General features: G+C 43.8%; 1 protein-coding gene across 1 annotated transcript in view; it reads right to left on the bottom strand.

The window, feature by feature from the left end:
• Positions 1-15,134, bottom strand: part of SNX10 (sorting nexin 10) — a 55,410-nt gene that overhangs the window by 8,367 nt on the left and 31,909 nt on the right. Inside the window, exons 3-5 of the mRNA XM_034760673.1 lie at positions 9,031-9,117; positions 6,132-6,232; positions 5,115-5,213 (exon numbers count right to left, since the gene is read on the bottom strand). Of these exons, the coding sequence (XP_034616564.1) occupies positions 5,115-5,213; positions 6,132-6,232; positions 9,031-9,117 (287 nt within the window). The remainder of the gene's footprint in view (positions 1-5,114; positions 5,214-6,131; positions 6,233-9,030; positions 9,118-15,134) is intronic.

Genomic DNA, 15,134 nt, shown 5'->3' with positions numbered 1-15,134 from the left:
CAGCGGACTTTTAAAAATAATATGGAAACAGATTTAAATAGTAATCTCTTGTCAGGAGATGTAATATTAATAAGCATGTTTCCTGTGGTAATTGCCAGGAATAGCCACTCAAGAGATTACTAATAGATATTTACCTTTTATTTTAAACCACACATTGGTATGAGAAAATAACTCCAGTTTCATTCAATTAAAGCAAAATAACTGAATGCAACTTAAATAAAATAAATTGCTTTTGGTAAATACATATTGGAGTTATAACAAACAGGAATGCAAATCATTATTTTAGGTAATTTTAGGCCCCAAAATTAAGTTTTGTGCAGAACAAATGGGTGAAAAGGGAGAGGGTCTCACAAAACTTAGTATTAATAAAGATAATTTCTTGATTTTTTTTCAGTTCAGTAAGAAGCTTTTTTATTTGAATTTAAAGGAGAATTCATCAGCATCAGAATACGTCTTCAGAATATTTCCAATGGGAAATGTGTAGTTTTCCTCATTCCCAAAAAGCAATTTATGACTGAAAGATCGGCAATCTGACATTTAGCTAATGGAGGCAGAGTTCTCAAACACTGAACTTGACAGTAACAAGGACTGAGTTATACAGTTCTTTTGTCAATCAAAATGATAATCCCCTATAAGACAAACGGAATCAGTGCTGGAAATATATGATGAAGCCAGATTCATCCAACCTCAACTTCCAACATGAATTATAATGCTTTACGTATGTTTCAAACTAAGTGTCAAATCCTGGCCCTGATTTATGCAACAGGAAGAGCTGAAGAAACCCCCTAAGTCTAAGTAACTAGCTGTTCACAGAGTTAACTAATCCAGAGGATGGTGTGTGGAGGTGGGGGACAGAGATCCACATCCACTCTCCAGCTGGGTAGTACAGAGGGCAAATGAGCCTCCTCTCCCCACCAGCCCTCCATAAATCCTCGCCCTTCTGTCTTCTGTGGGTGCCCTGGGAGCTGCTACAGTAACCTTCCCACATAGAGAGGTGGATGGAGGAGAGGAAAAACAGAAAACAGCTAGGGATGAGGCGTTACATTTTCAAAAGCGACTAAGTGAATTGGGAGCATAGGTCACATTTTCAAAAGAGACTTAGGAACCTACGATTCAAGGAGGGTTTTTAAAAAATTTTACCCATGGCCCCATCTTCCTCAAGCTGGTTAGCACATGTGGCTTGTGATCCCTGTTCTGCTCACTCCCATAAGCAATTGCCAGGGGGGGTTGGGGAGGGGGCAGGGAAAAAGAGGGAGCTGTGTCTCATTCCGCCTGACAGGCACCTGTCTCCCTGCCCTGGCTGATAGCCCACTTTTGCTGTTTTGGCCTGTAGGGTCCCATTCAGTTTCTCCATGACTGATTTCCCCTACTGGTGCCACCTGCTGCGTGGGGGTGGATAAGGGCAGAGCATCAGCATAAGTGCTACCTTGCGATCTCAAAGGATGTTCCGTCTCCCACAAGAAGTGGTTGTTTACAGCCTGGGGGCCCTGGGGAGCTGCTGAGGGCTGTCTGCTATAGGCACTGTGGGGCCCAGAATTTAGACCTAACGTTCTAAGCAATGTCTGTCTGTCTGTATACATACATACATAAAATCAAGGCAGAGGAATTTGAAAGGCCCCAGACTAACCATAGGTCAGTGCCACTATTTTAAATTGTTGGAGCATGTGTCATACGAAAAAAATCTGCAGTGATCCAGTGCTGGAATTATGCAGATCTCAAGCTTGTCAAGGAGTCACATAAATGCAGCTTCGGGGAAAGAATTCATGACATTTTGTTCCAAAAAAAGAAAAAACCCACAATCTCCAAAATAGAGGCGTCTGGAGCAGCCTTTAGTTCAGCTAATGGAGAGAACCTTTCTACAAACTGGGACATCTGATGTTCCATCCAGCGGAGGGCAGCGCCACAGAATGTCAATGCCAAGCCAATTTATCCTAACAACTATATTTTTAAAAACTCCTTTCAAGTCTAGCTTTCCCCTGTGGCTGAGAATGTCTGGAAGAGCGGTGCCACCTTTCATGCAGCACTGAAGCACAAACATTTAAAACATTACTATAAGAGGAAAAACCCAGTTTAAAAACTTGGATGCACCGAACACTAATCAGTTTTACGTTCATGAAGCAATGTTCTTGAAATGCTAAACTATAGGTATCCAAAAAGCTGAAAGAAAGTACATTTCTGTTTTAATGTCATTTCTGGAAACATAGCCACTGGATGGAAATACTTTGTGTCCTGTAATAAAGTCACTTTGGAGCAGTTTGGGCTGATCAACATTCCTACAAGTTTCATTTTAAAATTAGAGTATCTTTAAAAATAACAACAATTATCCACAACATGGCACAGAGAAGGCTGAGAGCTCAGACAAGGATACGTGAACAACCACAGGCTTTGTCCAGCCCATCAGTATTCCCAACTCTTGAGTTGTTTTTAATCAATGAGGTTGAGGGGAAATCCCTAGATCCTCCTCCACTCTCTGTATTAGTGTCATGTACCCTCAAGCAGAGTCATGACTAAAGTCCTGGCCAACAAAGATTAGATAGGACTCTATGCAGGAACAGATAAGACTGTTCCTGAAATGACTAATGGGGTCACTATAGACACACGCCATGTTCCCAGTTATTGAGCACACTGCTAACACAGATTTTCCCTTGCTCTTCCCAAACTGGGAGCAAAGGACTCAGCTTAAAGCTACGTGACACTGGCCAGGAAGAGCATGTGCCAAAAAGCATAGCAACTTGCTTTAAAATTCCTGCCTTTGCTATTACTGGTAGAGCTCCACACTGGTAAGTGCTAAGGAGACTGGTGTTCTAACCCTCATGTCATCTAACCATTCTCAAAGTAGCTCTAAACAAAACAATGGTTAAAAAACTGGTGGCTGGTAGCAGCCTGACTTCACTAGTGCTCCTACCACTGCAATCACAAATTGCACCAGTGATAACAATGATAGGACATTTAAAAATGGTAATAAAAGCCACAAGATGGGACAAACCTGGTTGGTCTAGTGCAGGAGTGGGCAAACTATGGGCCCGCAAGCCGTTTTACGCTGGCCCGCGAGCTCCCGCTGGGGCACTGGGTTGGGGACCGGACTACATGGCTCGGCCCCGCTCTGGCGCTCCGGCCCCGCTCTGGCACTCCGGCCAGGGTGAAGGGTTGGGACTGCACCACGCAGCTCGGCCCCACTCTGGCCGGGGCGTAGGTTGGAGGCTACTCTGGCACTCCAGCCAGGGCGCTGGGTTGGAGGCCGCACCACATGGCTCCCGGAAGCCAAGGTTCGGCCCCACTCCGGCGCTCTAGCCCCACACGGGTCCCAGAAGCCACAGCATGGCCCCGCTCCAGCTCCTACACACTCCAATGGCCCCCTCCGGCACTCCAATGGGAGCTGCAGGGGCGGTGCCTGCGGATAGGCAACATGCAGAGCCACCTGGCCGCCCCTCTGCGTAGGAGCTGGAGAAGGGATATGCCACTGCTTCCAGGAGCAGCTTGATGTAAGTGCCACTCAGAGCCTGCACCCCTGAGCCTCTCCTCTGGCCCCAGCCCTGATCCCCCTTTCCCCTCTCCAAACCCCTCGATTGCAGCCCGGTGCACCCTTCTGCACCCCAAACCTCTCATCCCCAGCCCCACCCAAGAATCCGCACCCCCAGCCGGAACCTGCACTCCTGATCTCCCTCCTACCCTCTGAACCCCTTGGTCCCAGCCCAGAGCACTCTTCTACACCACAAACTCCTCATCCCCAGCCCCACCCCGAAGCCCACACCCCCAACCAGAGCCCTCACCCCCTCCCACACCCCAACCCCAATTTTGTGAGCATTCATGGCCTGCCATACAATTTCTACTCCCTGATGTGGCCTTCGGGCCAAAAAGTTTGCCCACCCCTGGTGTAGTGGATAGAACACTAGACTCGGACTCAGGGGACCGAGGTTCTATTCCCAGCTCTGCAGCTAGCTGCTGGATGACTTTGAACAGGTCTGTGCCTCAGTTTCCCCATCTGTAAAATACAGATAATGATACTGACCTCCTTTGTAAAGCACTTTGAGATCTACAGATGAAAAGTGTTGTATAAGAGCTAAGTATTATTAAACAGCCAGAGTGTTGAGCTAAATAACCATGTTTAAGCTGTTCTTAAAATCTTTTTCTAGCTCAGCTTGGAGCCTAGCCAAGGAGACTATTTTAAAAATTATTTTCGTCCATCCCTTTAAACAATGTTTTCACACACCATGTCCCTTGCAAGAAGGCTACACTGGGGAAATTTACCAAAACATTTTCCACTGCTGTTATCACCGGTTCAGGTGAAGGAGTGTTGGTGCTATTTTAGTTATGCCTGCTGGAATAAAACTTATTTGGCAAAGTGGTAAAAATGGTGCCAACTGTGAGATTGCCTTAGCTAAACTAGAGGACCCAAACATAAAAGTGTTAACCTCAGCTCAGCTGAACCAGCTGTAGTATTAGAGGGATTTTTTTTTTTTTTAAATGATTCCTTATTACAGAGTTTCCCCAAGCCCACTGTGTTTAAACAGAGTTTGCCAGAGAGGTGTTAACACTGGTTTCCTCACCACTGTAAACCTGTTTCTTTGTTTAAACATAGCTAGCTTGTTCTTGAAAGCCAATAGATTTCACCAGAAGAGCATTTTTAACCAAAATAAGGCCATGAAATAATTTAAACACTGTGAAAAAGTTCCTGTCAGGGTGGTTAAACACTGGAATAAGCTGCCTAGGGAGGTTGTGGAATCTCCATCTCTGGAGATATTTAAGAGTAGGTTAGATAAATGTCTATCAGGGATGGTCTAGACAGTATTTGGTCCTGCCATGAGGGTAGGGGACTGGACTCGATGACCTCTTGAGGTCCCTTCCAATCCTAGAATCTATGAATCTACGCTTTACAAAAATGCCAATTTTTAATCAATACACTGAAAAGTGAAGAACTTCAGCTGAAATTCCGTTGCAACAGTTCAGCTGAAGTGGTATATACAAAAATGTGTCAATGAGAGACAGAGGAAATTTAAAAGAGCAATATATAATGCTGGCCACAAGATGGCTCTCCCGTACAAGAGATGAGCTGTCTAATACAGCAAATTAGTGACTTCGTTAACAATAAAAACACACTAAGATGCAGTACTTACTTCTCAAGAAATTCTTGTAGGCCCTGTCGACGATGGTCCACATGATGGGGATTATTCATATTAAAAAAGGGAGTTTTAGATGGAAGTTCAGGTAATTGGCTTTAAAAAATAAAATACAGAGTTAAAACCAAAAATGATGTGCTGAGAAAAATAGTTTATACAAGTGATCTAATTTTAGGAGGATAAATTACAACATCAGACCAAAGGAAAAAATATCTTGGACAAATATAAAGCAAAGCCAGTCTCTGCTGAATGGAGGGGGGGAGAGAAAGAGATAAATGTATCTTTGTGTACACATTTTATCATTTTGGGAGGTGCTCAGATACCACAGTGATAAGGACCATATGAGAACCTTGGTATGTAGACACCTAGACTCCAAGGATTAACAGTTGGGTCAGGAAAATGTAGAGCAGTGTAATTTACATTTTTTGTTATCTTGAACGGTTTATCAAAAGCACTAGCTGTTCAAACTTGTATGCAACAAAATATAAGATTAAATGTGTTAAGCCTTACTAGTTTGGGAAATAGCTACCAAAAGGTAATGGTGGAAGCCCCATTGCTTGAGATGTTTAATTCCAGGCCAGCCAGGGATACGTCTACACAATGATAAAAAAAACTGTCAGCTGACTTGGGCTTGGGCTCTTGGCTGAAAAATTGCTGTGTAGACATTCAAGCTCAGGCTAGAACCCAAGCTCTGGGACCCTGTGATGGTTCCAGCCTGAGTCTGAACATCTACACAGAAATTTTTCAGTCCCGGAGGCCAGGTCAGACATGAGTTTTTTATTACTGTGTAGAAGTATCTGCAAACCACTAGAAAATATATTGTGAAAAACAACCTTGCACTGGTAGGGTAGAGAGTATATGGGCTAAAGTCTTGCCCAACTCTAACTTATATGATTCTCTAGTAATAGTTCAGAACAGATTAAAACACTACTCCTGTGTGTGTCATCTGCAGAGTATTAAACTTGTATTTCATGGAAGAAGGTAGATTTAAAAAAAAAAAAAAAAGTCACTCACAGTAGCACAGCATTCTTCTGAAGTCTCTGCCGCAGCCATACAAATTCTCGAAAGCGTCGTCTAACGCAAGATGTTTTCCTTGTAAAGCACATGCTATTTGTCTGTTGGGAAATGAGACTCACTTTACTTGTAAATCCTTTAGAAAGAAAACAGCATAGATATTTGATACTAAAAAAGTTTACTAAGAATTCTGTCCCTGAAAACTGAAGGACTGATTTCTATTCAGTTCAGTGTAACTGCTATGTAAAACAGTTGTATCTTGAACCAGATCAGGATCAGTTTCTAACTTCTCAGGGAACATATTTTTCTTCAGAAGAAAATGACCAGAATGAAGACGTCAATTACAGCAGGTGAAATAGTTTGTCAGAAAATGATTTCCAACAGAAAACTCCAATTTTTGCATTAAAAAAAGAATGGCATTACCCTGCAAACACTTACTCCTGCACGCATGCTTCTTCCAGTGCATAGTCCCAGTTAAATCAATAGGTAGAGCCCTGCAAATCCATGGGTATCCACTTTATATCCGTGGACCATTTCTGCGGATACCAGCGCGGATGCAGATACAAATTTTATATCCACGCAGGGCTCTGACGGTAAGAGCGGGCAAGCAGCTGTGAGGAATCGTGGCGCGGATCCTCCACCTGCCTTGGGAGGAGAGCCTGGGGGGCAGGGACAGGGGTCAGGGGCTGCTCGGGCCCCACGGCCAAGGCAGGTGGAGGGTCCGCCATGGCTCCCCAGCTGTTATTGTGGCTGGGCTGCGGCTCTGAGCTGCCCCCTTCCCTGGCCGGAGCCCAGTCAGGGAGAGCTGCACTGGCCGCTGTGGGGACCCTGGATCCTTCCACATGCCCCGGGTGGGGGGCTGCTCGGGCCCCCTGGCTAAGTTCCCTGTAAGCTGTGCAGCCGCACAGCAGCCTCCTTTGCACTGTGCAGACACTCGGGGAACCCGCCCAGGGACCTGCCACGGCCGGGGGAGACCCCAACCTAGCCCGGCCCCAGCCTGCTGCAGTGGTGGCACCCTTCCCCTGTTTCCAACTCTGCTGCGACAGGCTGGGCCCGGACCCAGCTGCAACCAGGGCAGCCCTCCCCCAGCCCAAACCCAGCCCCAGCCTAGACCTGCTGGGGAAGTAGCACCTATCCTGCAGCCCCAGCCCCGGAGCTGCTGCGGTGGGGAGAGGCGCCTCTTCCTCCCCAGCCCAGGTGCTGCTGTGGGGAGAGAGAGCTGAGGGGAGTCCTCTCCCCCTCCATGCCCCCAGAGCACCCTAATGCATCCCAAACCCATCATCCCCAGCCCCACCCAGAGTCCACACCCCCAGCTGGAACCCTCACACCCCTGCACCAGCCCTGAGCCCCCTCCCACACTCCGAACCCCTCGGCCCCATCCCCACCACATGGATTTTGTTATGTGCACCAATATGAAGGTGATGTGTCACACATTACCTCCATATTGCTGTACATAACAAAATTCATTCCGCACATGGGTGGGAGAAATGTAAGGGAACACTGTCCCCTTCCCCCCCACTCCCCCCCCTACCCCCGGACAGGTGGAGTGTCCGTCACGGCTCCCCACAGCATCTCACCCCGACCGCGTTACAGACAGGGGGGTGCCTCAGAGCCTCAGTCCAGCCCCTGGTGTAGAACTCTGCTAATCTGCAGATATCCACATCCGCAGATAATTTTTGCAGATCGCAGATACATATTTATGTATCCACACAGGGCTCTATCAATGGGACTAGCATGAATACTTGCTACACAGGGAAAAGCAGTTGTAATGATTGGCCCTTAGTTACCAGTCACTTGATTGTTTGCCCTTACTAAGATTAATGCTTTCCTTCCACAGAAAGTGCTGATAGGCTTTTGGCTTTATTTAGCAATCATATGCCTTCCTGATCTCAAACTCTCACCTCAATATTTGAGTAATTATGCAAGTTTGTTTTATATTTTCCACCCAAAAAATAAGAAAAAAGGGAGGGAAAAGAAAGAAGAGGAGAGCATTACCTCACGGGGCCGGCTCCGGAGCAGCGAAGGGGGGGGGGGGGTGAGAAGCGAACAAACCGGCCGGCCGGAGCAGCAAAGGATGGAATTTCACTTTTCTACCAAAAAGTGATCTATGTTTGTCTGGCAGCCAATATTGTAGGGGACACTTTACACTCAAAACAGTAATAGGCTGAACCCAGTAATCCTGCCAACATGAGGGGATGGAAGATATTTTTCATACGTCATATTTTTCAATCTTAGGATCTAGATTAAGGAAATTATTATAATCCCTTCAACGTTTCATCCAACAAAGTATGGCAATGGAAGAATAATCAGCAATATTTAATTAAATTAAATGTATGGCAGATTTAGGATATGATAGAATCACAATTTCAAATGTATCCTTATTAGAATGCAGTACACTAAGTGTTTTTCTTAATGCTTATAATTTTAAAGTACCCAGATACCACAGAGCTGGTCACAATATAAATGTCTAGACACACTGAACATTTACACAGTTATGATAATCAAATAGCGTGATAGATTAAACAGCTTCAGGAATTTTGATTATGAAGCAAGTAACTGGATTATTCATTGAAAAGAGAGTTGTATAAACACGGATGTTTGAAATCCAATGTTTTTTCTTGCTATGATAAAACCAGTGACCATGCAAAGTCTGCCACATCGATCGTCTTGTTAAGAATTTGAACCATGAATAGTATCTGTCAGAGGACAGAGGATCCTAAAGCACACAAACGTGAGCCAGTGTGTATCATGAGCCATCTGTAGAAGGAGCATAATACCTGCTGATGTCCCAGTGGTGCTGTAAAGCTTAAATCATTAATATTTCTGAAGTGATCACAGCCTTGAATAGATGTGCTACATAAGTGCAAAGTATTTTTACTATGTTATTTTTAATACTTACATGAATGAATATCTCATAGTCTATATGTGAATGCCAAGAGTCTTCCTTCTGTATCCTAGGGTCCCGTACCAGGACAGTTACAAATTCCTGTAAGTGCATAATAAATCAAGCAATTAGTTTTAGAATAAGAACGCAGCTTGAAAGATTCTTTGCTTGTTTTGCTTTTCTGCGTTCAGACTAAAATCTGAACTGCTGCTTTATGGAATGTTGCAATCCTTTAAAAGGAGAAGCAAAAAGCAATGAATCATCTGAACTACAGTACATGTCCGGGAAACTCTTTGCCACACAGCTAGCTAAAAGGGGAATTTTTCAAGTTAAATAATATTGTAGATTTTTGAACGGTCAAACACACCACATTCATGGGGACTCGGTAACTGAGTGGCGACAAACTGATTACCTAACTTGTAAATCACAGACTAAAAATAGTTGTGCAGCAATTTTTTCAAATGCCAATCATTCCATTAAATAAAAGAGGCTTTACAAAAAATACTCAGTGGTATAGAATGACGATTACATTTTATTAGCATGCTGCTGAATCTACGTTTTCTCACTACTCTAGAATTTTTCTTAAAAAAAAAAAAAAAAAAAACAAACACACACACACAATAATTTTAACAATCAAAATCTCTGAAATTAAGATATATAAATGCTTTACACCAGCCCAAGGAGGCAGGAATTGTCTTTTTCCTATGGTCTAGATCATCTCTTTGTGATCCACACCAGAGTAAGGGGCAGCACATCACAGGCTGCTCCAGGAGCAACACAAGTGGAGAGATTTTGCCTTGCAAAAGTCACAGTCTCTCTCCTAGCTGCTCTGGGGAGGGAGGTCTACACCTATCACTGCATATGCTCCTTGATGCACCAGTGAAACTACATAATTGGGCACACTGAAGGGGAGCCGAGTCAAGGCTCTTTCCCACCCACCTGAATGTAGTGGCTCTTCAGAGCCCACTTCTCCCTACACACAGGAAGCGGTGGTACAGTGCATTGGCCCAAGGGAATAAGGGATACATGCCTCCTCAACAACTCCCTGGGCTGGCTTGTGGGATGGACCATGATGTGGCCCAGTATTTATCCAGTGCCCAGCAGAATGGAGTCCCAGTCAGGACTGAGGCCTTTGGACAATACTACACTATAAATAAGTACTGCTAATAATAGCTGTATGAGATTGAAGAAATGCAGACACTTTCACCTAATATCTCTGGAAGATCCTACATAATGTTAAGGAAAGTGGCGTAGCAAGCCCTAAATTCATATGTGAATATGAAAGTAGTAAATAGTAAAGTATCCTTTAAAATAAAAATATTTGGCAGTGTCTAACTAATGTGTTTGTATGGTAATTTAATAATCAGTTCAACTTTTGGAGGTTAGTTACTGAACCAAATCACTCCCCCAGAGAAGTACCCAAAATAAATAGGAAAAACTGGACAGGGTGCTCAAAGACATATGAATACATTAAGAGCTTGTCTACACATAGTTTTTGCAATGATTTAGTCTCTAGTGTGGACAGTTATACTGGTATAAAGGTGTTTATATTAGTGTTTGTGCCAAAACAAGCTATACTGATAAACACACCTCTGTAAATACCACTGTAATTTCATCCATACTAAAGGATTGCACTGATTTAACTACATCATTTTTTCTTATCTATTTAGTAAAATCAGAGAAAATACTGTGTTATAGTCAATTCTCCATGTTGGAGACTTGTCTGTCCCATGCCTGCATGTGTGGTGATAATACACTTTAGAAATGCTCTAAATTACATAAAGAAACAAAGAAAAGAAAATCACTTTAAGTTATATTTTTGGGGCAGCAGGGGAAGAACAGGAAGGAGAGAACTGCATCAGCTTTGTGGGTAAGTGAAACAATTCTGGAAAGAGGGGCAGAGTTATTGACAAACAAACTTATTTTAGAAGGAGGTGGTGTTAAAAATGCAATGATCTATCTATTTAGAAAAAATGCATTTTGCATAGAGAAGGCTAGACTGTCAGCTGATGTAATTTTTACTTCAATAGAGAGCCACACTGATTGACATCTGCTGAGGGTCTGGCCCAGAATTCTGAACCCAGTGTTATTTATAGAATAATTTACACTTTTCTTTTCAGAAACCAAAAAGTACTGACACAGAGAGCTCCCAAGAATACTTCTACCCCCAACCCACAGATACCGGAAAAGACTGCTTCGTTCTTCAATTGAATTCCTCTCTGCCTCCAACCCACGCAACCCATATACTCCCACCAGTAAACTGCTAACTAGATAAACAAGTCAATGCTTAGGAATTGTGACATCTGAGAGAGGAAAGGGTGTATTCAGACTGAAAGAGCATTTGTGCATCATGTGCGCAAAGTGACATTTGTGATCTGGATTAAATAATTCATCACATGGAACAACTGTTTTCATGGTGATTCCATTTCCTCTTTCAGCACCAGAGAAACATTCAGGACCTGATTCTCCATTGCCCTGCACCCTGTATAGCTTTTAACGCTAGTGCCAACTGGATGTAAAATACCACAATTCTGATTTGGTGGCATTTTACATAGGTGTCAATGGCACAGTGCAGAGCCATCGGAGAGCATAGCTTTTAGGGCCAGATTCTCAGCAATGTAAATGGACGCAGGGCCACTGAAGTCAACAGAGCTATGATTATGATTTCAACCAGCTGAGGACCTGCCTCTTAGTTTGCAGATCTATCCCCTCCAGGGTAACCACAGGTTTAAAATAAAATTAAAACAAACAAAAAAAAACCCCACCACACTGCTGGAACATGCAATGGGAGAGTTGGATGGGAATGAGCACTCCCTCTCCAAAACAAAAGAACTCGACATATCAAGTAAAAACCAGGGCAGGAGAAAAGTTCATCTCCCAGTCTCAAATGTCTATCCTGCATTTTCAATCTCCCAGACTAATCCTATTTTACTGTCTATATATCTTGCTCCCCATGCCTACATTTTGCTCTTCTCCTGCTAGATTTTCTGTTTCTTAATCTTGTTTTGTCTTCTCTTGTTTGAGTTTTATCTCTACTCCTCACCCTTCTCTCTCCCTGCTCCATCTTAGTGCTATGTACTCTTTTACTCTTCTCCTACATGTTGTTCCCTTTCTTTCCCCACCCCGCAAATACATAGCTTCAGCCAGCTGAAAGAAGAGGTCTCCATCAGGAACGGGGTCACTGTTCTTACCTTCCACTAAAGGCTTCCACTCCGTAAGGCAAAGTGGGTTGAAATCTTCTTGCAATCTGACCTTTGATTCCTTTCCCTTCACCATTCTTCATATCATCTGCCCATAATACCTCCTTATACATAGGTTCCCCAAATTAAATTATTTTCCAATAAACTTTAATTCCCCCACCCTTTGCAACAGATCAAAAGAGCCATGTAAGTAAAATGCTGCTTTCAAAATCTGTTATTCCAAAGTATTGACCATTTAGGGTAAATACCTCCAAATACCCCCAAACCAACACCCCAACCATTTTATGCCCAAGGTCTGATTCAGCCCTAACCTCTATGATCCCATAGTAGGGCAGTAATATATAAGCTAGACATCTTTCATATTCTATTTGCACAACAAAACAAGAACCAGGTTCTGTGGTGATTATGTACATTAGCAGCTGCTGGTTTCATCATAAGCTGTACCGTTTTTCCAATGAGGAAGTGTAGCAAAGAGCTAACTCAAAGCTCAGCTAATTATATCATTTTATGGAACGCAGTGTGAATGAACACAATCTCAAGCTAACACCATGTAGCAGGTTGTTGTTTTTTTTAAACCCACAAAAAATACCAAGGCTAAAAGAAAAGAAGGAAGCAAAACAAATATTAACTAATGGGAAGAAAAGAAAATGTACAGCATTTCCCAAGATCTATGAAATTTTCAATATTAGTGACTTGGCTCCAAGAAGTGGTGAGCAACCACAGCTATTGTTGTAGTCGGTGCTCCTCAGAGCCAGGAACTGAATGCTTGGAATGTCCCAAACCCTTTTAACTCTGAGGCCAATGGGGACGGCAGGAAGCGGCGCGGGCCAAGGGATGTGCTGGCCGCGGCTTCCCACTGCCCTGGGACAGCGAACCACAGTGAGTGGGGGCCGCGATCGGCCGAACCTGCTGCGTCAGCAGGTAGATAAACTGGCCTGGCCCGCTAGGGTGCTTACCCTGGGGAACCGCGTGCCGAACGTTGCCGACCCCTGGTATAAATATACAGCACATGAAAAGATGGGAGTAGCCTTAGCAAGTGGGGGGTCAGTGCTAATGAGGCCAATTCAATCAGGGTGGGTGTGGCCCATTCCCAACAGTTGACAAGAAGGGGTGAATAGCAACAGAGGGAAAATTACTTTTTGTAGTGACCCAGCCGCTCCCAGTCTTTATTTAGGCCTAATTTGATGGTGTAAAGTTTGCAAATTAATTCCAGTTCTGCAGTTTCTCATTAAAGTCTGCTTTTGAACTTTTTTGTTGAAGAATGGCCACTTTTAAATGTGATATATGCCATCATGTGCCAGCAATGCCCCTCTGCCATTTACATTGGCCAAACCGGACAGTCTCTGCACAAAAGAATAAATGGACACAAATCAGACATCAAGAATTGTAACATTAAAAAACCAGTAAGAGAGCACTTCAATCTCCCTGGCAGGGCCGGCTTTAGGAAGTGCAAGGATTCAAATAGGGATGACTCACCCGGCATCGCTCCGGGTTTTCAGTTCGGGTCTTCCACTGAAGGACCCGCCGCCGAAATGCCGCCGAAGACCCGGAGCGAGTGAAGAATCCGTCGCTGAAGTGCCACCGAAGACCCGGAGCGCTGCCGGGTGAGTAAAAATTTTAAAAGGCGCCTAAGTTAGGCGCTCTTCTTTTGGGTGCGGGGCCCTCGTAGGTGTGGGGCCCGATTCAAGGGAATCGACCTAAAGCCGGCCCTGCTCCCTGGACCCTCAATAACAGACTTAAAAGTGGCCATTCTTCAACAAAAAACATTGATGCTGTAAATTGAGGCTGCCTTGTGATTATTAAGGCACAAATGTTTCACAGAATATATGCTTATGGTGCTGTTATACTCTTAAAAGTATCATTATTTGTGCTAAAGTAGCACCTGGAAGCCATACTCAGGGATGAGAGGCCCCAAAGTGCTAGGAACTGTACAAACATAACAAAAAGACAATGGGGAAAATGGCATCATGAGGTTCTCATTTATTCTCTCTGAGTAACTTGTTAACTTAGCTATTTGTTATAAAGTAAAACATTTCCCCCCATAACTGCCAGTCCTGTATCCTTCACCTGGGATCCAACAGTCATGCTTGGTGTTTTCTGGCTCAGACACCAAGGCCAGCAGTACACATTCTGCAATTAGAACTTAGGACTCATCTACACAGGGAAATTAAGTGGCAAAACTATACCAGTACAACTAGACTGATAGAGTTACACTGGCATAACTCCCTAATGCCAGCATAAAAGTGGCTTTTTTCTGGTATTGCTTAAACCACTTCTAAAGTGACATAAGCTGACCCAGAAAAAGTCACTCTTATTCCCCATAGGGAATTGACAGTATAACCAGAGAGGTATAAATTCACACCTTACCTTAGACCAGTATAACTTGCCTGTGTAGACAAGGCTTTAGTTAAGAACATTGTTGATTCTGAGTGAGGAGGAATGCAACCTCAGCTTACTTTCCTATATCTGAAATAGCTACGGAGAGCTAACATATCTTTCAGAACAGCAAGCAGACAGGGCCTGGAATATCAAGAGAAGTCCTAGCTACTTAATAAGCAGGTACCAGCATAGCTTCTCTTCTGACCATAAATGCACTTTAATGCCTCTCTGCCTTTGTCTATACTACCCTTTTCATCAAAATATTTCTCTCCATTGGCGCAGCTCCACTGATAAGTGTAAACAAGGCACCAGTGATGTTATTACACTACCATGTTGTCTGGAATAGGGGCATTCTAGACATGTAGGGATACATGTGCATGACACAGTGGTAAAGATGATGCAGGTGGATTTTCTACACTAGCCCTCTCACTGCTGCTTCCCATGGTGGAGCTGCATTGGTGTTGTCAATGGTGGGCAATATGTAGGGAAAAAGGCTAATGTAGACACAACCACTGAAAGCTGAAGGTATCAGGAGTCTTC

Source organism: Trachemys scripta, chromosome 2 (genome assembly GCF_013100865.1).
Source record: "Trachemys scripta elegans isolate TJP31775 chromosome 2, CAS_Tse_1.0, whole genome shotgun sequence".
Classification (NCBI taxonomy): Eukaryota; Metazoa; Chordata; order Testudines; family Emydidae; genus Trachemys; species Trachemys scripta.
The sequence above is the reverse complement of the archived record's forward strand: the minus strand, read 5'-3'. Positions and strand labels throughout refer to the sequence as shown.